General features: G+C 40.4%; 1 protein-coding gene across 2 annotated transcripts in view; it reads left to right on the top strand.

The window, feature by feature from the left end:
* Positions 1–27,143, top strand: part of MCTP2 (multiple C2 and transmembrane domain containing 2) — a gene marked incomplete at both ends in the record, with an annotated part of 101,772 nt that overhangs the window by 54,163 nt on the left and 20,466 nt on the right. For both annotated transcript variants that reach the window (XM_084268088.1, XM_084268087.1), the window contains 4 exons: positions 1,957–2,058; positions 2,771–2,845; positions 3,581–3,700; positions 26,834–26,956. In XM_084268088.1, the coding sequence (XP_084124214.1) occupies positions 1,957–2,058; positions 2,771–2,845; positions 3,581–3,700; positions 26,834–26,956 (420 nt within the window). The remainder of the gene's footprint in view (positions 1–1,956; positions 2,059–2,770; positions 2,846–3,580; positions 3,701–26,833; positions 26,957–27,143) is intronic.

Consider the following 27,143-nt stretch of genomic DNA (forward strand, 5'->3'; position numbering starts at 1 on the left):
CACTAGTTGTTGCTCCTAGCCTGACAGGATGAAATGCTGTGAGAAATATGTGTAACTGAAAGGCATGGAAATTCAGTCCCCAAATTTGTAACTATGGAGAATTGTGATATTGTGATGTGCTGGATGCCTGCATCTCTGCAGGCATACTGGGAATGTATATCCTATCGTATTGTGGGAGTCGTGAATCAAAGCTCAGGCTAAACCTGCTGCTGGTGGCAATCCCCTTGGACCAAAGGAAAAACAACCCCAAACCAAGTCCTCTTGGTGCTGTATCTCTACCATCAGTAAATCCTTTTGTCTTTTAATCTGGGAAATGGAGCAAAATCTTTAATTTCCTCATATTTTTTTTCAATAGCTTTTAAAATTATTTTTTGCCCTTGCTTGAGGGAGGTAAAAAAACTCCTGAAACATCAGAATCTTCTGCAGTGGGCTGACAATGTGGCAGTTGGCATGAGGACCTTCTGATGCCAGTCTCTTCATCCCTAGAAGAGGAGCTGGTCACTACAGCAGCTCTTTTCTTTTGGAGTTGCTGGTCTGCAAAATAGGTTTTTGCCTACCCTTTTCTTGGGTGCTGCAGCATCCTTTGTTGCCAACTCCTACCCTTCGTGTGCTCTCCTGCAGTGAAAGCAGAGGTGCTTCATGATCAGTTTAGTGTAGTGCCTATTACTGTTGTATTTATTCTTATTAAGTAAATTCCATCTATGCCTGCATAACCTCTGGCATCCTGTTATGCAAAGCTTTGGTTGTGAACATAGCTAAAAGCTGGAGTTCCTGGTTGGATACCCCTGAGGATGCAAAGTTGGTCCTTGTGAGAGCCCTCTTCCCTTTCAACTGTTGTCAACGAGTAGGTGGATTTTCCTGGTTAAGTTGTTTGGTAGAGAAAGGGTGGAGCAACATTGGGATGAGAAGTAACCTTTCCCTTGTCTTGTGAAATGACTTGGTTCCCATTATGCCTCCCCCCCCCCCCCTTTACTCACTTCTGCCATGGTTTATATGAGCACCTCTCCTAAATGCCAGAGCAGCAATAGCATTTTTAAATATGGTTGCAATTTCATGCCCCAAACTGTCCTCCGTTATCTTTAATCTTTGATCATTACCGTCCCTGAATGTAGCTTTTTTGGTAAGCTGCAGTTTTTTTATGTTACTGCTGTTTAGAATTAACTGGTCTGCTTCCTAAAAAGCCAAATGTTTAATCAATACATATCCTACTGTGTATAATAAATACATTTCTGCCATCGCTTTTTGAAGAGAGAATGCTTTTGATTTGAGCCAAATAGTTTACAAAATGGTGAGGGAGGTTTTTTGTTGGTTTGTTGGGTTTGTTGTTTTTTTTAATAGATGTTTAATGCGATAGGGCCAACCGGTGGATTAGGGCATGGAAATGGTATTGAAATTCCGAGGTGGGGTGGGGGAATTACATGAATTAGTTAATTTTGAGCATTTGTTGCATTAGCATTTGCTCCACTTAAGCTGATTCATTTCTCTGGATTGTGTTTGTTTCCTGGGTAATAATTTGACAATCTTGCAATAAACTAAGCGTTAAGAAATGAGCTTGTGTACTGGAGTGTGCAGTAGGTAGGTGAGGAGTTTTGTGGCTCTTTTCCTGAACTTTGGAAGAAAAATCCCATTTTAAACCTGCAATAACGGAGGCTGATTACTTCCCATCAACTCACTGGCTTCCAGGGCAGAATTTTCAGACTGGTTATTGCGTGCGCTGCTCTACTATAAAGTACAAGGTCTGTAAATTAAAGTTGGACCATAAGAGATTTAATCTGCAATTTTATAGGTCTCTAATCCAACGATCATTTTGTATTTCAGGCTCCAAATATATTATCGGGGCTTGGGGAGGGGGTGTGTTATTTTGTGCTTGCAGTTTGTTTATTTATTTATTTGTAGTGTCTTTTGTGAATTACAGCTGGGAAAATATTGATGCTTTTTCTACCCCTCAAACTATAGATTAGAAACGGTAAACAAAGTTGTTACACGCTGAAGAATAAAGACTTGGAACGTGCTTCTAAAGGAGTAATTTACTTGGAGCTGGATGTCCTATTTAATCCTGTAAGTGGAGATATTTTCTCTTTGCCGGGGTAAGAAATGTGTGAATCTGAAAGGACCAGGGGGAAGGGGTGATCCTTTAAAAGCTAGGAGCCAAGCAGGAAAAATCCTGGTTGCATCAGGTGCTAGAGGAGTGTTTTGTGCCCTGGGTGGAGAACTGTTGGGATATTGGAGTTCGTGGTGGCTGGTCCTGGTGTGGATGGGATAAGGCAGAGACATATCTGGACTGACAGGTGACCACAAGCACCTTACAGGAAGGAGGTGCCGGTTGCTGTACACCACTGCTACATTTCAAACAGCCAAAAAAGGGCTTAACGTTCAAATTATTCTACATTACTTTTAACACCTACTTCCTCCCCAAAAAGCTGACCCACCATGTTCTCTTCCCAGGGTGTTGACAGGAAAATTAATGAGGCATGGACACGGTGCACTTAGTTTTTAGGTGGCTGAGTCAGTCTCAATTGTTTATGCCCTACAGCCTTTTACCGAGTTAAATCCTATTTATTAAGGCCATCGTGGGCTACACAGCAGCTCTGCTCTTGCTGAAGGGAGCTCAATTTAACTCATCCACCTTCTCCTTTGCAGCTCCTCCTAAGTCATGTAGAGGCTGAAAAAAAGTGAAAGCTCCTGAAATGCCTAATCAACACTGGCAGTACAAAGTTGAAATAATGCAACTAAAACTCCATGACATCTTTATTTTACTTATTTTTTTTAGGTAAAAGCAAGTATTAGGACGTTCAAGCCCCGAGAGAAGCGCTTCACCGAGGAGAACCGCAAATTTTCTAAGAAGGTGAAGTTAGTCTCCAGGCTGAGATCTTGCATTGGTTTTGGAAAGGTTTTAGTTGCTGTAGGATGGTTGTAAGGAGAAAATCTATTTCTGCTGAACACACGTAAACTCCGTGTGTTTCTCGATGTGTTAAAAGGTTTGTTTGTGGGGAAAATGATAGTTGTGGGTGTTGCACAGTTCGCAGCACCTAAAGCTCAATGAAAGCCTTATGCCCTTCTTTGGGAAAGAAGAAACAACATCTAAATTTTATTTTTTTTTTAAACTCCGTAGGTTTTTAAAACAATGGCCATAATATTTTTTTTTTAATGTAAAGGTGCCCTATAATAAGGCTAAAATTTCCTATTGATCTCTATGGGCTTATCCAAAACACGTAGAGAAGAGGTTCAGTGTTTTGATTACATTTTTTTTTTCTGGCCCTTTTCCTGAGGCATTGCTATATTTTGAGAATTGAAGAGGAATGAAGGTAGGTTTGTGTTACTATTTTATTTAGCTTTGGCATCGAGATGTGCTTTTTTTCCCTCTTTTTTTCTAAGGGATGAGGAAAATCTGGAAGGTTTGGGTGTAATCAGTAAGCAGACGAGCTGGAGAGTGTCTCTGAAATAGAAGCTTTATTTGTAATATGTGCCTTGGCATGCATTTGTAGCTGAAATTATCCCTGTTTCTGAAGGAATAGTAGGATATTAGAGTGTTTGATTAAACTCCTCTTCTCCTCCCCTCCTCCCACTCAATATTTATCAGATCTTATCAAGAAATGTTGATCGGGTGAAAAAAATCACCATGGCAATATGGAATACAATACAATTCCTTCGGAGCTGCTTTCTCTGGGAGTCCACGGTAAAGAGCATGATAGCATTTGTGGTAAGTGGATTTCTTCTTTTATTACATGAGGCTGAATGTTATAAGATCTCAAGTGTTACTGTGCCTTCTACCGGTGTAAAGCCCTTTATCGCTTGCTGTTACTGGTATTTGTTGGCTACGTGGCTGCAGGGCTGTGGGTTTCAAGGCAGCTTGGGCCACGTTGGGCCTGATGGGGATGGAAATTAAATATTCAGGAACAGCCTTTCTTTGCTCAGTGCAGAGGTGTTCACCAACTGGCACTGAGGACACCTATGTTCATGGTGGGTGATGCCACCTTGTAAAGGCTGTGACCATTCGATAAGCCTGGATGTTTCTAAAAACGTGGTACCTGGGTGGTAGGAGAGAAGGGAGATGATGGCCAAGAGGGTGATGTGGAGAGATGGCTTTGAATTCAGTGATGCAATGTGCTGACGTGTCTTCCATCCTCCACTGAAATGAGGTTGCACTTCACTGCAGGCTACCAATGTGTCCTGCTATGTCTGTGTCCCTACGGCACTTAAGCAGCTCTGCTGACACCTCCTGTTGCAAAGGTATTTTCTTGGTGGTAATAATACATACCTTTAAAAAAAAACAAAAGAGAGAAAAGGAAAAGGCTGGTCAGTGAGTTCTGCAAACAGAAAGCCAAGTTCTCCACCTGCCTGTCCCACTTTTCAGCTCCCTCCTTTTTCCTCTTGGTAGTAAACACCCCATTTGCAGTTTTCTCATAATCCACTCAAGCACAAAAAGGTTTTGCCTGCTTTTTATTCTGCGGTGTGACATTTTCTTCATGCTTGAAATGTTTGGCATGCCATTAAAGGTTGCAAAATTGTTTGTGGTGGTCCAGCATGCAGAAAGTTAGTTTTTGAGTTGAGTGTTTATTAAGCAATATAACAGCCACATCTCCAACACTTTCTCCCCCTTTTACAGTCAGTGAATTATAAGTTGCGTAAAGGTTCTTTTGAGGAAAACACTTCAGTGTATTTTCTACAGATGAGTAAAGTGGACCATCCCTGATTGAAAGAAGCTCTAGAGCAAAGGCAGAGGAGCTGTCTTTCACCTTGCAGGTTAGAAGGATGACTGACACATAAGAGTAGGTAGGATGAGAGGGTTGTTTCTCTGTATTATTTTTTTCTTTCTCTTGCTCGAAGCTTGTTTAGATCATATCTAAAGTTAATGGTTCAAGAGCTGGTGGAGAGCAGAGCAGCTGGTACCTTGCTGAAGCAGGTATGGCTGTGCAAGGGAGTGCTGTGGTTGCGCACAAGGGAATTGGGAGGTCAGACACACTGGGGCTGGAAAGGGAGTTACATATAAAATGTCAATGCCAACATCGTACCATTGCCCGACAGCAAGAATCTAAGCATGTATTTAAGAGTTTTGCTCTTAAGAGATTGTGCTCCAAAATACTAGTGAAGTTGCAGCTGTGAACTTCAGCTTTCCAGACTTAGGAGAAGTTCAGAAGTGGTGGATAGGCAGAAAAATAAAAAGGTGGGAAAATGGGTCTACAGAAAAAGGAACCAATTCATAGTGAAAGGGAGAATGAGTAGGTTACAAGTTACAGGCTATTAACATCTTTCCTAGATACCATAACATTCCTCGTTTCCTGAAAGAAAGTGGGTAGTGGGGAAGGAATAAACATACAGAACTCTAAGAATAATTACTGCAGGTTTCTTCTACAAACCAAAATTTAAGTCTCTCTGATTTTTTCCATATGGAAATAATTCCGCTCTGGCACTTAAAATGAAGTGCTAATTATGTATCTCTCTCACTACTTCCAGCATGTGTGTTCGTAGTATTGAAAATATGCAGACAGCGTGGTAGGTGCAGCATCCCTCCTTGCCCCGATTTGTATGTAGGATTCACTCTTAACAGGGTAAATATATACCAAATACTGCATCTTTAAGATCATCTTTCCCCAGCCAGCAATATACCTTCAATATCAGGCTCTGTATCAACTTAGCCTGTACCAGAATTGGCCTTATTGATGACCTGCTGGCAGCTGACCCTGAACACCAGGGGTGAGGAAGATGCACAAAGCTTCTCACCCATTTTTCAGCTGGGTTTATGAAACCATGGCTGGTAGTTTAAGTGCTGGGCAGGCCCTCAAACCATAAAATGAATTATTATTTTATTCTTACGGATGTTGTCTTGTTGTCTCACTGGCAATATCCATTGTGACTTTAGTCTATATACTCCACATACCTTCACTGTGTTTGGGGGTTGGACTAGATGATCTTTTGAGGTCCCTTCCAACCCCTAACATGGTGTGATAATCCCAGAGATTGGGTGGCCCTTGGGACCTCCTCTCCCCTGTTTTGTTGCCCTTGGTTTCCCTGTACAGGTAGTCCTTGCAGAAAGGAGTATGGAGGAATAAAGAGAGGAGGACAAACAGACAATATAATCATGTGAACTTTGTTTTCTTAAGCAGTCAAGCCAAAGCCAATGCCACAGAAGATAGAATGATCACAAATACTTGTGAGATCATGAGAGCATGGCAATAGGTGAGGACATGGTACCTTACACCTTCATGTTTCAGTCTTCTCCCTCCCCATGAGAGCTGACAGCTCCCATGTGCAATGAGGATTTAGGTGCTGCTTCTGGGTGTGCAGAGAAAGAGGGAAGGAGCTGAGGACAGCATGGGCAGAACACAAGTGATTGAGAAAAATCCTGTCATGACGTTTTCACTTGGATAAGATGCATCATCCCAAGCTAAATTTCTTTATTAGTTTGTAATGGTGAGAGGAGATCAGGGTTTTTTGTGCTTTAAAAATGAAATAATATTTTTTTCATTGACATTCCAAGGTTTTAATCTGATGACTTTTATCCTGACTTCATTATATAGATGCAGAGGACACTGATTGGCCCTGCTTAGGCACAAACAAGTAAAATCAGAAAATCTTCAGGTTGAGAGGCTTTGGAAAGAGGGTTGGAAAAGGGAGGTGAGGCGAAAAGCAAAATTTCAGTTTTGGCAGTGTCTACTCTGTGCACAGAAGGTTTAGTGCAAAGCATGGGTTACACAAACTCTGGAAAAAGTCCTCCTGGGTTGGGGGAAAGTGTCACATGTAGGTTTTCTGCATTCTTTATAGTGTATGTTTCATCATTTGTCTGGTGTGGAAAATGGACACGCATGTTTGCGTGTTCCTGGGAATATCAGGAATATTCCCACATGTGGAAAACATTGCCTTTAGAGTTAGCAGTGTTTATATACCAGGAAAGATTTTAAAAGACTTTGTCCATGTGTTCTCCTCAATCAGTTCAGGATGGGGGGGAGATATTTTTAGATTTTTAAGACCAAAAAGGTCTTTAAGCCTTCTACTCTGATTAATTCTGATTTAGTTATCTCTCTATTCAACCCAATACATTGCATTTTGCCTGAAACATGTCTCTTAAAATGTCTGTCTTTTGAAATTACCCAGAGACATAGCCTAGTACCTCCCTGTGTGGTTCTGCTTGTGTGCCTGACACTCTTCATATCCTACCCTGGACAATTTGCTCCCAGTTTCCAGGGTGAATGTGTTTTTAGCCTGGTCCTCATCACCCCTTCCCCTTGTCACGCTTTTCTCCATTGAATCATCACTTCCACATGGCGTTGCTGGTGTCCAAGAAGCTGGAGGTGCATGGTGAAATGTGCCTAGGGGAATGTCTGCTTCCGAGGCACCTTGTGTGCCTGTGTAAAATCATGAGCTGTTTGTTTTTCCCACTTGTGCATACAAAAACTTGTGTTCTAACCTTTCCGATGCACTTCTAAACCACATTTCTGGTCCTTCCTTCCATGTGCAAACACTCCCTGCACTGCTCCCCCTTCTTACCTGGTTGTGGAAGTTAAGTCCCTGATAACTGAATCATTCTTACTGAACAATACCTATTTTAAAAATATTTTAAAAGTTAATTTTAGTCACAGGATGCTTTTCGAGAAGAATTATGCATCATTGCACATTGTGCTTGTGATTTCATACAACATAATTACACCTTCTATTGACAGTTTTCTCTGCATTAATGGTAATTATGTCATTTAATGAAATTACAGTAATTGCATTAAAAAAAAACTATAATCTGGTGGAAATTAAAAGGATATATTGACTGGAATTTTTACAATCTTCTTTTTTTTTCTTTTAAGTTCACATGATAGTTGTGAGAGACATTGACGGGATCAGGCAAACGATGGGAAACCAGCCACCATAGCACCTCTGCTGTGACTGGCAGTGCTTGCTGCTGATTTGCTTCAGGGTCCCTGCACGCTCACCCATGCCAACATACTTCATTTTTACTGGCAGCGTGTCCCACTATATCAGGTTTAGGCTTCTTGATTAGCAAGGCTGCTGCCAGGGTGGGTACAGGTGGGAGCTATTTTTCAGGCTCAGCCCTAGCTGGAAGCCAGGGCCAGCCAAGCCAAGCAATGCAGCGAGCACGGGCAGTATTTAGTTATTTTGCAGTGACATTGCAGTGTGTCTGATAATTATTTGATGATGGGTTAGTAGCAGGAGGGGAGGAAGGACTATGTGGTGATGCAATGGAATATGTTGGAAATGTGGAGTTTCTCGTCACGCTGACTGAGGATGTTTAATGGTGGGCAGCTGGGAAGGTGACAGGTGTGGGATGGTTTTGGAGAAGTTTGGGCTTCCCAAAAACCCAGCTGATGCAGGAGTAGGGAAGCACTGGAGGTTGTGGATGCCCATCAGAACTACTGGGAGTTGTGGATGCAGCAGGAACCCCAAATTTAAGCTTTTGAGCTCCTCACTGCAGAGGTGAGATTTGGGTTTCCTTCTCAATTAAGATCCCCAAAGCTTTTTAAATCCAGAGAGAGCTGGAGGATGCCCCTTATTTTGGTGTGCTGGCCTCTTGGGTTGTGGGAACTGGAAGCCCAAGGAGTTGCAGGACAGGATGGGTGAGGCTGCACTGTCTGTATGTGCATCACTGTGCCAGTTTGCTTCAGGCCTAATCTGGGATAGCAGCTGAGATAGATAGTTTAGACTTTGCAGCCTGTAACTCCTGGGCATCTCAGCTGCATGTGCTGTTTGACACCCTGCTACTTCAGCTTGTGATACGGGAGCTGGATCTGAGCCCAGTTAAACTCATCTCATAGAGGAGACACCAAACCTCTTACTAGATATGAACAGTTTCAAATCCCTTGTTGAGCTGGAGTATGTTTATACTCATGACCTACAGGCAGAAGGCCATTAACTTGTTGACAGTGTCCTCTGATTGCGTATCAGTAAGAGGGAAATGTTCTTGTCCCTCAGGAAAGTCAAAATCTGAACCTTTTGGAGTTAACTTGGAGTAAATCTTTCACTCTGCATGTGGATAAGTGTCTCCTGCCTGTTATGGTTTGACTTTCCCAGGCAAAACACAAAATGTTCCCGTCCTGTTTGTACTGAACATAATTCAGGCCTGGACATGACAACAATATATGGGTAAACCATCCAATTTAACTCGTGCATTGTTTTGCAACACAAAATGATTTTTTTTTTCCCTCCTTGGTGGGAGGGGAGTTGTATGTCAATAAAGGGAACATGAGGAATCTGTGGAGAAGGGACACCAGTAACAGCTCTGAAATCCAAACAACTTAGGATAGCGACCAAGTCACCAAGCATCTCTTGGACCTCTGGCCAACCAAGCAGAAGATAGAGGATAATTTTCCCTGAGACTTTGCTCATGATTTACTAGTCAGTAGCAATAATTCACTTTGCTATAGAGTGAGGAAGAAAGATGTGCCCTGACGTGAGATTCCCTAAAATCTTTCTTACTTTTCCCCATGAATTATCTGCTAGTTTTGAACAAGTAGCACCCTGATACAAAGCACAAACCACCCTACCATGACGACATGTGTAACTGATGAGAAGGATATAGCCTTTTTTTTTCTCCTTTTTTCTTTTTCCTTCCCCTCATAACTGAAGACGAAATACAGATCATTGTTCCCAAACTGTTCGGGAACAGCATTAAAGTAATGGTAGATTAAAATGTCTCCACATTAAAAAGCTAAATAAAATGAATAGATGTAATCCTAAAGAGAGAAGAATGAGTATTCTTCAAACACTGAATAGGGAACTTGAAAAAAGAAAAAGCTTTAGGAAAAAAAAAAGCAGTATTAATGCAAAAGAGATGGTCTTCACTTCCGCTTTACTGTAGAGCTCTTGCTAAGGGCTTTTCTCAGCCCATTTCCAGTGTGTGTTTTGCTAGAGTTTTAAAGAAGCAGTAGGCAAAGGGACAAATGCAGTTCCTATTTAAATCGAGGAGCTATTTGTTAAATAACACTCTGGTACAACATTTTGTTGATATTTAAGGCTAGAGCTAGTGCTGGAGGAACGGTGAGCGGCAGAGCTTCAGGAATTTGACCTAGTAAGTAATTCGTTGGAGCCCCTAACATTTCCTCCCCTTCCCCCTCCTCCCCACCCCCCCCCCCCCAAATCCCTGGCAAAGGCACGTCTTTCAAATTATTATCTTGAACTCTGGTGAAAAGGCAGGATCCAGGGGTATGTTTTTATTTCGAGCTATTATATCCCAGTAAAAGCATTTTCCTAATGACAGAGGAAACATTTACATCCTGCTTCCTCCATGCTGCCTGTGAAAATTTCACTGCTTGTGCATGCGGAGCCGTTAGGAGCACGTTACCTGACACATGCAAGTAACTGCTCAGATGAGAAACAGGCTTCTCTGGACAATTAAAGGAGATGGGCTTACCCATTCTCCCAGCAATTGTTACGTTTTCCAGTATTATTCTTCTGTGGTTGAGGGGAATACGGTTTAAGCTCGAGATCCCAGGCTTCGCTTTGCTGCAGCAGTTAAAATTCTTGGAATAGCAACAGTGATATTGATGATGCTGAGAGACACACAGCAAAGTAAACACATGTTATTTCCAGCTCTTTCAAAAATGCAAGAACAAACAAGGACAAAGTTAATAGGGAAATAACCACTCAGAAGCTTGACAACACAATAAACAAGATTTAAAAAGCAAAGTTTGAAGCTTTGGAGTTGGGGTGAGATGGAGCTGAGCAGTATGAATATCCTTTTTCAACTCTAAAAAGGATAGGTGGTCTTATGTTTCCAGCTTGGGGAACTTCCTTTTTACCAGTGAAACGTTCCAAAATAAAAACAAATCCATATTTTGCATCGGAGGAGTGATACTCATTTCCTCTGGGCCTCCTTAACAAGGCACTTAGGCTTTGCAGAGAGTCCCTTGATTTTTGGGGTTGTGGAGCTTCCTTTCACATTAAATCTAAGTTGTGCTTATATTTGTGAGTGATATTAGAGCTTTCTCTGCTCAAAAATTGCATGTGTCATACAGGAACGATCCCCTCAGCCCTGGTGATGAGACATATCCAAATCCCCCTGCCTCTCCCTCGCTCTGTGATTGCGTTACATTGGTTTGCATCGATGGTAAAGCCACTTAATGTGTTGGTTGTGTGTGTTCAGCTTCCTAATAGAAGCATTCAGGTAAAAGCCCAGTTCTGAGGGAGAATAAGCTACTGTAGAGGTGGTCAGCAGGGATGTGTATGCAGGCATCCAGTGAAGAAGTAAGGCAATGAGAAATTCATAGTGATGTATCCCTAAAAGGTGCCTCTATTAAGATACGTGTATCTAAATATCTGTGTCTCCAGAATTGGATTAGAAATAGATAGTTTTCATCTGTTTGGCTGTCTAATGACAGCCCACAAAGCCAAGCCCGAATGTGCAAACATTTTATCTAATAAAAACCCCACCATAACCCTAAAGACAAAGGGCTTTTTTTCCCTAGCTAAAACCTGAACTGAATGCATCCACAGACAGTCCTGCCTGCCTTTCTGCTCCAGTTGTGACCTGTTGGAGAGCCACTCTGTGCTTGCATTTCCAGCTAATTTGATATCACCCCTTTTTTCCCCTTTTTTTTCTTTTCTGTGTGGTGGAAGCTTTGTCATTTGTTTCGAAGCCGTCATTTTTATTAGTCTCCCTGGCTGATCTTTTTGGGCTCTCGTCAGGTGGTGTATGTTCTCCATTGTCTGCCTGGTCTTGGCAAGCTGTAGGTCCTTTTATTGCCATATGACGTGGGCGTGCTTGCAGCAGTAGCCTGTAATTATACCCACCACAGGTGACAGTTACAAGAGAGCTTTGGTAATAATTTTAGCTGCCTGATCTGATGTTTATGAAGAGCGAACCCTCTTTGTGGTCTGGCTAGACTTTGCTATATTGTTTTGTACTTTAGCTGTTTGATTTATGAAGCCGCCCCCTTTTTTTTCCCCCTCCCTAATATCCGTCTCACGTCTTTCAAAGTTCTGAAGTTTTGTAAGAGATCATTGTTGATCTTACACTGTTTTGTACTTCTGCCCTTTTTTTTAATATCTTGTATTTATTTTGCCTTGTCCAGCAGATTAAAATAGTACTACTGCCTGTTGCTAGTTTTATTATTATATTTAACATTGCTGAACTCCTGTTTCTAACCACTCATTAGCAGATATGCTGTGTTCTCCTAGCTGCGAGACTAATCACAGATTACCATTCAATTATGTCTTTTGCTTGGTCTTTGAGTATTACGTAACTCTCTTCTAAAAGACAAATTCCCTATCTACAAAGGCAGCTCTGGTTCCTTTACTCTTCTAAGGGACCTGCAAAACTTGCATGTGGCCAAGGTGAATTTTGCTCATGGTTCTTACTGTTACTTTACATCCCAACGTTTGGAATTTGCGACCAAAAATATGGGAAAGGCTGAAGTGCACACTGTCTGAAATCTGGCTTTTCCTTCTTTTTGGTGTCTGTATTTTGGCAGGTTTAGATTCTTCAGGGGAACTTCAGATAAAATGTCTTGGGAATTTGTGAGGGAGCAGCAATATGTAATGTTTAGCAGTTGACTGGTAGATTGAAAAATAATAATTCATTTGTAGCTATTTGCTAGTTTATCTTCTCCTAAAGAGGCGGTGTTCCAGATCAGGATCCAGTCACTTTTATGTTCCCAATTTGCCTGTTGGCTTTCCTGAAAGTTCACTTCATTCATAGATAAGAAATTGAATAAACAAAGATGAAATTAGCTTTCTAGTTTTAATGAATGCTGCATCTGTGTGAGACTTCTTCAACAGCAGCATGAGAGAGACTAGCTACTTACACTTAGAAATACTAGAATTTGAGAAGCTTATGTGTAAAATTCCTGAAGTCTGGCATGGATTTGCACTGTGCAAGTGGTATGAAAAAATGTATACAGCTCAGCCCAAAGCCCTGGTATCTATTATGGAAAAGGCATGTGTTGGGAAGTGAAATTTGTCATTAAAAGTAAAAAATTCCTTTACTTTCTTAGTGCTTTTTTCCCCCAGAACCTCAGGTGTATTGATTTCCTTTCAGTCACCATCTGCTTGGGTTTGTCTCATTATTCACATTACTTTGACCTGGCACCTCTTAGAAAATACTTTGAAGCACTTAGTTTTGCAAGAAGGTTGTGGATGATATCTGTTCTGTCCCTTGTCATTGGTGGAGCAACGATGCAAGCATTTTGTGGGTTTGGTTTGGGTTTTTTTGTTTGTTTGGGGTTTGCTTTTATTTTTAAGATAGCAAATCCTCTAAGACAAGTAAGCTGAGAACAGTCCCTTGAAACACGCAGGGAGTTTTTATTCTTCTAAAATGAGGGATGAAATAGAGACATGCCCGTAGGTGGGTTAAATCACTGTCACTCCATTAACTTCAGTGAGCCTGTGTTATTTAAAATCAGTTAAAAAAATCTCTATCCTAATTTTGGGGCAAAATCCTGCGTGAATAGGAGCAGCAAGTTTTCTGGAAAAAAGAAGAAAATCCTGTAGGTGGCGATGGACCCTCACGAATGAGCCAGCTCTGGTGTTCAGGCTTTTGTCAGATTTTTCTGGCAGGTTTTCTTTCTCTTGCTTGAACTATTATATTTTTAATTTAATTCCCCTGTTCTCTCAGCGCTAATCTAGCACCAGTTGCAGAAATCTTGACAACTGGAAGAAATTTCCTATTTGAAGGTAATGCAACGTTTTTGGTTTTATGATGGAGACAGATGCACCTTGAGGGGTTTCTCTTGAGGCATTCTACTTGTGGGGCTGCTTTTACTTTTGTTTTTAAATGAGTTGGATCCTTTACAAGATCTGAAATAAAAGGGGATTAGTATAGACGCTACCGAGCAAATACATTTTTCAAGAGCCTTTTCTCTTTTGGATTTACTTTTCATCACTACCAACTAAGATGTGTTTTGACTCAGAGGTTAGTCTTAAGCAACCAGGAAGTTTTCAGGTTGTTTAAGGGTAGCAATAAAAATACCCTAAATCAGGATATGTCCCTTATATTTTGCTTCTTTTTTTTTTCCTCCTCTTTTCCTTTTTCCTTTTTTTTTCAAACCCCATACTATTAATAATAAGTTTAACTACTGCTACAGTAAAGGATTACACTGCTATCAATAGAGTTTTGATTGCTTCCCCCACAACTTCATGAAAATTAAATCTGTTACTCTTAATTCTGGCAGTCACCCTGTCGCCAAGCTTAGTTTGGTTTCAGGTGTTTGTGGGGTTTTTTTTTTCCTCTCTTAAAGGCAGTGCTGTGATTTTGAGAAGTGTTAATAAATATGCAAAGCATGTAGTGTTTTGTACTAGTCGTCTACGCGGATTTATTTTAGCTTTAACATTACCCATGTAAAGTCAGCGTGTATGCTGACAGATGAGTGTCATGTGTGAGCAAAAGCCTCCTCTAAACCAGCCTTTATCTACTCTGCTAGCTCAGGTTCAGAACTTTCTGCTTGCTTTTTGGGAGAAGTCGCTGTCTTCTGTACTTCCCTTCAGCTTTCATCTTTTAATGGAACAGAGGAGCTGCACAGCTCTGTATCAAAGCCGATTGTCAACTTTCATTAGATGCAGCCTATTGTTTGCTCAGATTAGAAATAACTGCATTACACTTTGACTTTGAAGGCTTGTTTGTTTTAAATATACTAGGTATATGTGACCTTTTTGTCATTTGTGGTGCACTTGGCTTGACAAATTTGAGATGCACATTTAAACAGCAGCAAAAAACTGTGTGCAATGCAGGTACTGCACAAAAGGCACTTTGTGTACCTCTAGAAAAGTAAAACAAGATCCTGCAGCTAATACAAAGTATTAAGACATTCATATAAAGCATTGCTAGCTAGTGGTGTACCTCAAGTACATTGCGCGGGGGGTGAAATAAAATGCTGCTTAGTGAGACTGCAGCACCCGTTGTTTAGCTGTGGGTGGGAATCCAGTTAGCTGGTCTTAAAATCCCATTATGCATTTTCCATATGAGAACTGTTCAGATGTGGCCTCTGTCAAAATGTCATGGCAAGGAAGCCTAATTCCATTAACAAAATGCACTAAGCAAATTTTCTTAAAATGTTTAGAATATTAAATGGGGAATGCATAATTGATATAGTAATATTACCATTTTATATATATAATTTTTTTTTTAACTGAACATGCCCATCAGGAATTAGATGATGACTTGTTCTAGCAGTTAAGAAAACTTCCCCAGATACTTCCGTGTACACATTTGGGAAAATTATTTGCAATGATATATTTCAATTTCCTTAATAAACTAGACCTGTCTTCCTAATTCCCTTTCCCTCAAGTCCCTCCACGGGGGTTAAACAATGAAGCATTTTGAAATTGCTATCAGATAACTGTTTCCATGAATAAAAAAAAACCTAATCTGGGCTTTTAAAAAAATAGATTTATATTCCAAAGCTGGGAAATAAACAGAAAGGAAATATGAGATTAATAAAAATGAAGACATTTTGCAGAGCTACTCTGGATTGTTTTAATTTTTTTTTTTCTGGGAAGCAGTATTCTGCAACAGCATGGATTGCAATGCTTTTCCTGCTTTCTGTTTTAAAAGTTGTATGAATTCTAGCAGAGATAGCAATCCTTTAGTGCCCAATGAATACTGTCTTACATGCTGATACCTATAGTAGAGCATACAGAGTGACTATGAGATCAAATGCTCTGGTTAAAAAGCCTTAGGGAAGCATTATGTGTCTGAGGTCTGATCTATTGTCTGGGAGGTCGGAGAGTGTTAATGCACTCTGCAAAGATTAGACTCCCTCTCTAATTGCTCCAACACTTCCTTAAAGGATTTAAACAGTCAGGAAAGGTGATGCTCCTTGTCAATTTTTTGCCTTCTGACAGCCGTTGAAGTTTATCTCTCTTTCCATGGAGACCACTAGATCACGTAAACCAGGCAATGTCAAAGCCATGAACCCTGAATTAGGACTGAGACCAACAAATGCCGTTATAAACAACTTTGTTATTTCAGCTTTTAAATACTTTAAGGGTTGGGGACCAGACCATTCTTACTTGCCTTGCCATTTACATTTCGTGATGGGAACTCCCAAAGTCCCGTGAAAAGTTGAACTTACCAAGTTTGAGGAAAAGTCACCATTTCAGTTCTAAAGTGGATCACAGTGTTGCCTGCAGCCCTCAGAGCACAGCTGGCGTTTCCCCACTGCATTGCTGTGGTACCAAGGCAATGAGTGTAGCGACCACTGCTAGTGTGTGTGGTACTGCTTATTTATCTAAGTGCAGTGCTAGGTCTGAGCTACTGTGAAGCACTCTGCTATTTACCCCAAAATTTTTCTTTCCCTCCCTGAACCTGATGAGGATTTGATTTTCCCTTGATTCATAGAGCCTAAATTGTGTGTGTGTGTGTGTATATATATATATATATATATAAAAGACTCCGCTATCTGGAGCTCTCCTCATGCAGGAAAGATTTCCTCAGCTACTTAAACAACATGTCCACACTGACAACTACGTGCCCCCCGTCGCTGGTTTTATGAAGCAAGCTGGAAATCTGTCCAGTGGATCAGAACCACTTGAAAGACCCAGGTGATTATTGTGTACTCCAGCTATTCGAAAATTAGCATCAAATGGTTTTGCTGCTGGCTTAGAGGACTTAACCTATTACAGTGGTTTATGTTTGCAAGGGATGCTGCTTTTGCTTGGACAAGCTCTTTACGAGCAAGGGACAGACAAGGGGTGAGTGTTACTGAGAAAGGAGAAGCACTTTTTGACCCCAGAGAAATTGGGAGATTTAATATTGAATATTAACGTCCTCACATTCACAGTAAGGTGATGTTATTGTGACAAGTGTGGAATTTGACCTGTCTTTTTAAAAATGCCCATCCGTTTCACAGACAGATGTGTGTCCTGTTTCACCCCAGCTCACACAACACGATGGGTCCTGCTGAACAGAGAGCCATCCTGTAGGGTTTTTTTCTGGTGCATCAGAAGCTTTTTAATTTGACAGCCTCCGTGTTTTCGCTAGTCTTGCAGCATCTAAATGTGTTGGTGTATATAATCCATTTCACACATAGAAGTGTATAAATATGACCTATATAAATATACATGTATTTAATGCCTCTTTCCTAGACTTTGAGCAGATGACTAATACAGCTGTTCAAAGGAGAAGAGGATTTTTTTTACTTTTTTTTTTATTTAAAAAAAAAAGCCCTCTTGGCTCTGAATCGGAAATTGAGGAGCAGAATTCATCAAGTGTATTCTGATCGTTCTCACATGGGTAGTTCCTCCTTCCCTTCCTGCATAGCGTGTTCCTTTGCACTGTTGCTATATTACATGAAATGTTTCATCTGTATATAAAAATTAAAAATTCAAACAAAAATCTGGCCCACATGAAGAACAGGCCCTTTGGGCATATGGTTCATTATGCATATTCGTTTAATTACTAAAACACTTGGGATGTCTCTACTGCCCTTGCTTTCAACTTGTAAAGTTGGATCTGTGCTGCAGCACAGAATATGTTGAACAGGCATGTGTCATAAAGGACTTCAGTTTTCTCCTACTTAAAACTCTATATAATGTTCTTGGCTGGATTGCTAGAATTTACTGAATATTGGTTCAATCCGCTGCATCAAAACAGCATTTTGGGATCTCTTTTTTTCCCTCAACACCTTCTCTAACCCTAAAAAGGCAACTTTTACAGTGGTTACTTCAGAGTTGCGTTGAGCATCGAAGTAACGTGAGACCAAGGATTTAGATTTCAGGCACATTCCCACCAAGCACCTAAAGTCGCATGTTGAAGCTGTATAACTTTTATTAGCTAAGAAGGGATTGCTGTGATAGTGTGACTTTAATTGATTTTCAGGGCAAACAGGTGGTGATGGTTTAGGCATCCCCTAGTCTCCTGCCATTCCTAATTTGGAGCTGCACATATAATAGCTTTATTAAAATAAACAATCTCCTGGCTTTAGTTTTACCTGAACAGCTGCCTGAAATTGCAAGAGTCTTGCCACTTTTTTTTTTTGTTAGCTTGTTCTGTATTTTAGAAAGCAAGATGCTATGGGTCTGATAGTGGAAAATCTCTCTTACATAGACATGCTGTGAATGCTTAGGAATTTTTTTTGTCGCTGCTGTTGTTGCTGGCTTACAATAGTAACATATTTACGGTATAATTACAGTGAGTCTCCCAGTTATCTTCATTCATTTGTTCTGTAATGCAGCAATTTTGTCACACTGCAGCTTATGAACCTGCTGAAATTGTTTGAGTCTGGTGTGATCACCCTCAAAGTTCGTGGTGTCCAGTGCGTGTGTCGGTGTGGGGAGCACTGGGGTTCATCTCTGCTTTCCTCTTGACTGTGGGAAATGAGTGTCAGGCAGGGAAGAGACCTTCTGGGCTCTGGCACGAGGCTGTAGTGGGGAATCCCACATACAGCAGGAAAGAGAATCATCTAAAATTCTTTGCCTGAATGGATGTTCTCTTACAGCTCTATGTGTGCTTTATAGGTGTGTTTACATTTCTGGTTTTGTGATCTGGGTTTACTGGGATTTTTTTTTTTAAATTTAATTTTTTTTGCTCCCTCTGTTCTGTGTCAGTCTGGAGATGTTTCTTTAGGACTGGAGGTTTCTGAAAAGAGGTTACCAGACAGTTTTGCAGCATTAGTGTGTACAAGCATCTATTTTTCATTTATTTGGGTTTACTGAAACCCGATTTTTAAATGTTTTTTCATGCCGTAGGCGGAGATTGCTGCGGATGTAACCTCATGTGCAATCCACTTGCCACTTGACACTGAATTAGGTCTAATTAAACATAACTTGCTTTATTAGAGAGCCCCTTCTCCTTTACTTACTCAGCTCTAATACACACTACGAACATGAAGGAGGAAGTCATTAAAGTAGTTTAAACATATCATTTAAAACCTCCCATTTGCTACCAATTGTAACCCAATGTTGAGAGCCCAAAGTTAAAGAACACTTCCACCAGATACTCCTTCCACTCACTGTACAATTACGTCACCATCTGACCCTCACTGCTAATGTTTCTCACAATGTTAACAAATATGTCTCCAAAGTAAGTGGACATTTATCAGCTCAGCGAATGATAAATTTTTTCATGACCCTTTTAAGGTGTTCACCTTATCCAAAATAAATAAAATTAACCTACATTTTTGCCTCCCTTTAAATAGCACAGATATTTTTTTCTGACACTTTTTGGAAGAATTATTTACTATAAGATCAGGCTTTTAACTTGCATAACGCCTGTCTTCCCTGCAAATAGATCATAACTTTCTGTATGAGAGTAATTCCAAAACTACGACCCTTCTGCTAAACAAACCAAAACATTAGAGATAAAAATGACCATTTAATTTAGCTATGATATAAAACAACAGATTTTTTTTTAATTTTTTTTTTTGGCATGCCACTTCTCCTTTGTTTTAAGATCTTCCCCCATTGACTTTGTAATAGTTACTCCTTTGGAAATAACATGCAGATTTATTCCCCTGTCCCACTCCCAGTGGATTACCCCAAAAGATAGAAAACTTGTAATATTTTTCCCCCTGTTTTTTCAATTTTAAGCTTTGTTGCTTGAGGGTCTTAACTGTATTTTACTTGGCACAGGAAAAGTAAAATATGTTAGATAAAAGCATGAGGGAAAAATTAGACCAGTCAGCGTGCTAGCAAACGGCTATTTCTTCAGTGTCTGCAGCCTGAAAGGATTTCTTTTACTCTAAAACTGTTGTATGTACATAAATATAGAACCCAAAAGTTGTGGGGCTGTAGTTGGTTTTGTTTTGATTAACATCTTTTGGGGTTTCAGTGATAAAGCCTGTACAGAGGCACCCTGTTAGTTTTGTGGTGGGGTGTTAGGCTTTTGGGATCTAAATTTAGGTGTCTTAAAGGACAAAGATTGATGGTCCCAAGCATGCACCTTTTTATGTTGAGAACTGTCATCCACACCAGTTTGACAGATAGTCTTCAAATATCTGGAGTGCAATATTTAGATCTTATCTACCTCACAGGTGAGAAGTTCAGTGAAATAAATGTGAATCAAGTCACTTTTCCCTGACCTCTTATTTAAAAAAAAAATCTCTAAGGATCTTGTTTTTCATTTCCTAGGGTAGCTAATCTTATTAATGTAACCAAAATAAAGGAAAACCTTCACTTTCTGGTTGGTTTTATTTTATTTCATTGTTATTTATCTCTCTCTGATTCCAAACATTGTTATGAACAAAAAACCCATTGAACATATTAATGACAAAAGTAATTCAGGATAAGAGTGCAGATACCTTGGAAGAGCTTGCAGTATTAAGCACAGCATCCTAACCTTCTATGGGGAAGTGTCCCAAGAGAACGGTGGAGAACACAGATTGTAATATTATCAATTCTTCTGATTTTGCTGGGCTTTTTGCAGAATAACCTGCTTTTTCTTTAAGTGCTGTTTGAGAGTCCTGTGACTGCACATGCATCACAGGTTTTATGTAGAACACAAATAAGTTTCTACTTCCTAGCAGCAGCAAACCAAGATCCCCTTGAAGAGTTGAAACCAGACAGTGATAAAAAAGGCCCTAACACATATTGATTTGAACAGTATGAGATTTCAGGGAATTTTTGTTGGTGGTTTTATGTCTTAATTGGTTGGAAGTGGGGACATTGTGTTTTTCCTTCTCTTTTTTAATGTTTCAAACTGGTGTTTAAATTGTGACCCTGATGAGTCTAATTCCTGTCCTCCTGTCTCCTTCAGAGGCATTGTTCTATCACTCCTTTTCCTTCCTGCATCCTCACAGATAATGTAAATTGTTAAACACAAGTTGGGTGTCATGGGTTCTCCACCCTCCCCTTAACCTCATCCTGGGCCACTTTCTCAGTAGGCTTCAGCTGGGACAGCAGGGGTGGAACACATGGCTATAGCAGCCAGTCACATCTTTGCAGCCCTGTCAACCTGTGCTGACAACTGAGGTGGGCAAATGTGACCGTGTTTTGTGTCACCCAGAGCATCTTCTGAAAAAAAGCAGCAACCCAAATGAGGTAGATCTACATGGTAGCAAGTTGCATGAAAGTATCTTTTAGTCCTAATTCTCGATTCTGTGCAGTCATGCATGTTATACAGGCAGACTTACCTTAATGTTCTGATTTGGCTTTGAGGTGTTTGGGTAGGGTGTTTTTTTTTTCTGTGTGTGACTGTCTTTGGTTTTAGATTCCAGTTGTGTCTGGCTTTGCAATAGAGGACTTGTGCAGAAGAGCTCAGATTTTTGCCTGTGATACACCCTTAAAAATTAGCAACATGTATGCTGATGTGTGGAGCAATGCACAGATAATTTGTAATGTGGCATAAATATTTAAAGCCCTCTATTCTTTCAGGTCATTTTTGGTTTTGGTCATCACTGTTCAATACAATGCACGTTTCATAATGCTCTTGAGATGCAACTTGTTCTTTTGCTGGGGACACAGAAAGCAAATTGACTCTAAAGTAAATAGGTTTCTTCTGACAGTGCCAGTTTATGTATAATTTCTCTTCCTGCCATGTTCTTTGTTTTTGCATCACAATGAGGGAGCAACTCTGCTCTTAACTGACCCCTTGTTGAGCTCCAGCATGGTGGCTGTGAAGTGGCACAGGAGCACTCATGGCTGAGCTGGGCACGGTGAGAGTGTGCCACAGGGGTGTGGGAAGGAGGGTATTGTGATTTGGGAACACAGAGAATCTGTTCACAAAGAAAAAAAGATGTCTTTGGGAGAGGGACTTCAGTGGGAGAAGTATGCTACGGTACTTCCTCAACCTTTATTGACCATGCCTTGAGGTGGGGCTATATTAGACCAGTTTCAATAATTGCTATAGGCTTCTTTTTCATATTACTGCACTCACACCAGGTTCAGCCCACACCAAGTACCCCAGTTTCTGTTGGCGTGGGCTCACCACCACTGTCTGGAAGAGATATCTGAATATACAGACATACATGCACCACAAACATACTGCTCTGTGTGACTGTGTTCATTCTCTCTTCTACAATTTTACTCTCCTTTTCTGAGGGCAGGAATAAATGTCTGTCAGGAATAATTTGTTGTTGACAGACTTACTGCCTCCAAGGGATTTGAATGCCCTTTTGGGGAGCTGGTATCTTATGATATTGGCTAATATCCTGTATTTTGTTTGGGGCAGAGGGACTGAAAGCTTAAAAAAGAATGCTAGGGAGTTTGTCCCTGAATACTTAGCTGCAGAAATGTCTCCTCTTTTATAGATGGAGCCTATTTGTGCATACAGGGCATAACCCAGAGATAAGTTAAAAATATGTCATTCTCTCTCAAAGGGGAGCATGTTTTTGTGTCTCAAACCAAAATCAGTGTTTTGGTTTAGTTCAAAACATAACTTGGATGCTTACAGCTGTATCAGCTCAAGTTTTTCTCCTGACCTGATGAATCGCATAGGCTGTGCTTATAAATTGCAAAGAAACTTTTGATGAAGCTGTTAGTACTTTAGAGTTCAGTTAAATTGTGTGTGGTTTTGGAACTTGGAGTTTTGAATAATAATTTTCACAGCTCTGCTGATGAGGCATTTCATTAGCATTGGAGCCTACACTGGCTGAGAAAATAACCTTTTACCATAGGTTCCTTGTGTGCACTTAATCTCCATCCACTTTTATTTTTTCCATCTGATGGAATGTATCCCGCTCCTTCTCCCATCACTCTTATTTTCCAAGAATTATTCTGTCCCCCAACACAGAAACTTTTACTTCTCCACAAAGACTTACCAGGTCAAAAAAGGCTGTTTTTTAGAGTATTTAAAAAAAAAAAAAAGATGATTACTGCGTGGAAAAATTATACAGAAAAACCCTACCTAATGCTGGGTTTCTAAACATCTTAAAACTGTTCTATCCCATGACTGTGGGTTTGCTGGTGACAAATGTTTTATGGGCATACTTTAGTAGACACCCGTTTAAAATCTGTTCTTAATAGTCAGATCCTAAATTGGAACCAGAGGGGCAGAAAAACCAGATTTGAAACGTGTTTCTAAGGGTTTGTTTTTACTTTCAGTTGAGACTGCCTTCTCTCATCTTTTGTACTGCTGTCAAAAGGGCCACTCTCATGGTTGTTCAAACTCCATGCTTCTTGACAGGAACAGTTGGACCCCTCTTCAATGATTTTCAGATGAAACGGCTTCCAAACCTCCAGAGCTTTAACTTGTAGTTATTAGGCCCTTTGAAATAGCAACACATTAATCAGCTGAAATCAAGTGGTCCTTTCTCCAAGGCTGTGATATTGTTGTTCTCTTCTAGGTAGAACTTTAGTCTAAATATTAGTTTCAAGAGCTTTTTTTTTTTTTTCTCTCTCTCTAGATATATCGATCCCATTTCTGTTGCTATTTTGAGCATTGTTTTATAATGCTGCAAATTAAATTGCTCAGTTCTATAATAGGCTTTTATACTCTCAAATTGTGTTAAAAGAAGTAATGCAGAAAGCTCTATTCCACTTGTTTGACTTACAGAAACTGCCTACTGTCCTTTTAACTCCTGCACAGTCCAAACCCTAGCAGAAAAGGTGTCAGTGATGTAATGGATTATGTCTAATGATGATGTGAAATATTGAAAAACTTACGGTTTGTTAAAACTGGATCATTTGAAACAGGGACTGGGATTTGGTCCCCACTTCTGTGATAGTGAGCAAGTGATCTGAACTGGTTAATGACTTCCTTTACCAGTCCATGTATTAAGCAAAAGACAGGCTAGGGGCTACCAAGGATCAAGAAAGCATTGTTCCTTGTAACAGCCACTGTTTACACTCTCAAGTTTTAGCAAAAGTTATTGCTAAGAAAATAATTTAGAGAGGATGATCCTGCAGCTTCTCCTAGGCATAAGGTATCACTGGGAGAAAACAAAACCATGCATGGTTGTGAACCTTTGGAGGCAAAGTGGGAGGAGAGGAGGTGTCTGTGTCAGCTCTGATGCTGTGGTCAGTCTCAGGGAGCTGCGTGAGAGTTGATAAAAGAGGACCTGTTTGGGAACTTCTTTGAAAGCTGATGCTGCAGAACTATTCAAAAGGCTGTTAGAATGCAGAAATATTTGTATTCTCTTTACAAACGCCCTCTGAACTTTTATTATGTGCTGTATGTTCACAGCAATCATTTCCCATACCTCCGAGGCTAAATAATTTCTGAATAGCTAAATCAATTTGTCTTGTGTCTGTGTTGTGTCACAGTAATGAAAGTTCCCTCTGCTGCGGCAGTAGCAGTAAAGCAACTCGTCTTAGGGAGATGTGGGAGCTCTAGGAAAGCATGTCTGAGTTATAACTCAGCAGCTGATTAACCAGTAAGCATTGGGAAGGGAGTGACAGCACGCCTCTGTTATCAGTTTGAGACTACAGTGAGATTTTTTTAATTAAGTTTAAAGTTTTGTTTAAGGTCTGAAACTTAATAATGCACAAAATGTACTGTTGGATCGAAAATCACCAAGGTCTTGATTTTGTATCTTGCCTAAATGACCTGTGATTGCAAGGTTGTATTATACTTGCAACTGAGCAGGGTGATGTTCATATAGGATGGTGACAGATGCACTAAAATTGGTTCAAGTCCTGCAACTGAATGAATGAAGAGAGGTTCTTCAAGAGCTTCATTGACTCCTGTAGGACTTTGCCTAGCTGACTGCCAGTGGAGTCTTTTTGCTGCATTGAGAAGACTTGAGTTTGCTGGAACCCCAGGGAGATGATGTAAATGCAACATCTTCCAACAGACAGAAGCAAATGTTTAGAATTAATACCTGGTGATACAAATTTCCATGTAGGAATTTCCAGGAGAATCAGATGTATATTTATATGTATGTATCTATTTTTGTCTACCTAGATATCTCTACAATATCTGTATTATTTTTTACAATAGCAGGTCCTTGTTCTTTGGAATGTCGTTTGTGGTAGGCCAGGAACTGGTATCACCTTCACTTTGTCTTACAAAGCAAGTAGAGATTCATCCAAGGGACTTGGACTGGCTTCAGAGGAGCTTGTTCGGGTTAGAACTTTTCATTCATGGAAGACTTTTCAGCTTGGATCATCACACTTTTGGAAGTCTTTATTAACTAAAGCTATGCAAGACTCCTGTAAGACAGATCAAGTACCATGTCTTCTTGGCCAGGATTCGTGTGTTTCTCTTGCCTTGTTTCTGTATGAAATGTGGCTGTTGGAATCATTATCACTTCTAATTTTTTAGTATGCTGAAAAGCAGGGTCAAAAAAGAACAATAAAAAATCAAAACCTAATCCTCTTCTACATTCCCATGCTACAGATCAATAGTATGTGGATATATTGTCTGGATGTCAGCCTGTTATATAAATGAATATATCTCAAAGATTGTTTTACTGGACTACAAATGCCAAGAATGGGATGACAGTCTAATTCCTTGCATAGCAACAGCTAACATAAAATCAGGTTCACTCCAGGAAATGCAACTGCTGTTTGGGCAGGATTATGGATACGGTCATTGTTTCTTGGTTTATGTTTGGCCCCTGGTAGATATTAACTGGCAGTTTGTCTGATGTCAGACAAGGCTTTTGTTGAAAAGTTACAACAGCTGCTGTTTTGTAGGGGTATAAATTCTCACCATGCTGAATGCAGTGGGAAGTGCTGCTTTGGTACAGTGTGGTTAGACTTTCAGGTCCGTAATACAAAATACGGTGCCATAAATATCCTGTTCTGCAAGTGCCAGTGTTGCCTTTATATGCAGTGTCTGACGGGCCAAGGATGAAGGGAGGTAGAGATTTAGCTTGCTGGTCACCCATAGAGTGACTCATTTTCATCTACCTGTGTTACGCTAAAAATGTGATTTTTGTTTCTGATCATTCCAGGTCCCTTTGGGGGAAGAAAAAATCAGATAAATATGTTTGTGTGCCTTGTCTTTGAAGGAGATTGTTTAAAATAGCTTCAAGTTAGTACCAGTGCTAGGCAGTTCTTCTGGAAACACTATGTAGGAGTAGAAAAGGAAATGGGATCACAACGTGCATTTTATGGCAGTACTGGATTTAGTTTATTAACTTTGCATTGCCAACCACTCCAAGTTTGGAGTCTATTCAGGTATTGTTGGTACTTGTAAGACAGGATTGCAGTTTGGCTTGGTATCTTTTTTTTTTTTTTAAATCCTAAGTGCTTTTTAAGTCCCCATCATGTTAGTTACTTGTTTTGCTGATCCAATTTACAGAACAGAACTCCAGAATTTGGCTTCTGGTTTTGCTATTAGTGCATTTTGTCAGATACCACTCCAAATGCACAAACTCGTACCGTTTCTGGGCAGAGAGACCCCAGGCAGCCAGTGAAATCAGAGTATACTGTGCTGAAAAATTGCAAGGGTGTGGGAATGGAGACCAAGCTTGCTCGATTCCTTTCCAAAATAACATGTCATGTGCAGCCTAGAGCCTTGCCTCCTGGAAGGTGTGATGGTCCTTTCTCTCTACTGCCATACCAAGAATACGGGAGGATTAATGGTGAAGATGCATTTGCTGATTATCCACTGCAGAGTGATGAGGAAACTGTATGGCTCCTGTTGCACAAGATGAAGAAACTCTCCTCTAGCCAGTGAATTTCCCCCTGGCAATTAGGGTTTGATGAAATGGAGCAGGTTTACTGTCCTAAGTGGGTCTGTTATGCACTAGCACTAAGGACAAAGGGCTTTCAGGCTTGAGGGGATCCCAGGAAGGAGTGAATAAAGCCTTCAGGTTAACCTTATGCTCATGGCCTTGTACTTCCCCAGATACAGGGGAGGAGAAGCTAACAAATGGCAGCCTAATGGATTCAAACAAAATAGAAAGAGAGCACACTTTGCGAGCAGATTTTCTTTGCCAAAATAATAATATGAATGAGGTTAACAGAGATTCAAGGATGAAGGTACATGGGGATAATGACTGAAAGGCTTTCTTACATGGCTTTCTCTTTAAACACTTGTATGTATTCCTTTCTGCTGCATTATTTCCCCCAGGTGTTTGTGGTCACTGTCTGGAGTGTGGAACTGTACATGGTGCCCCTGGCTCTTCTGGTGCTCTTTGCATACAACTTCTCCCTTGTCAAAACAGGAAAGGTCAACAACACCCAAGATGCCCAGGCAAGTAAAGTAGCAGTAACATTTCTGGCAGTCCCAGCTTGAATTTGCCCTTGAGCAAAATGTCATGCATTTTAATGGTATTAAGCTAGTTGTGTAGCTAAACAGCATTTTTATTTCAAAGTTACTGAAGAGAAACCTCAAGCCTCTCAATTTTCATGATTCGGTTCAAGCAGTAAACCATTCAGAG

The sequence above is a fragment of the Gallinula chloropus genome (genome assembly GCF_964237585.1).
Source record: "Gallinula chloropus genome assembly, chromosome: 9".
Lineage (NCBI taxonomy): Eukaryota > Metazoa > Chordata > Aves > Gruiformes > Rallidae > Gallinula > Gallinula chloropus.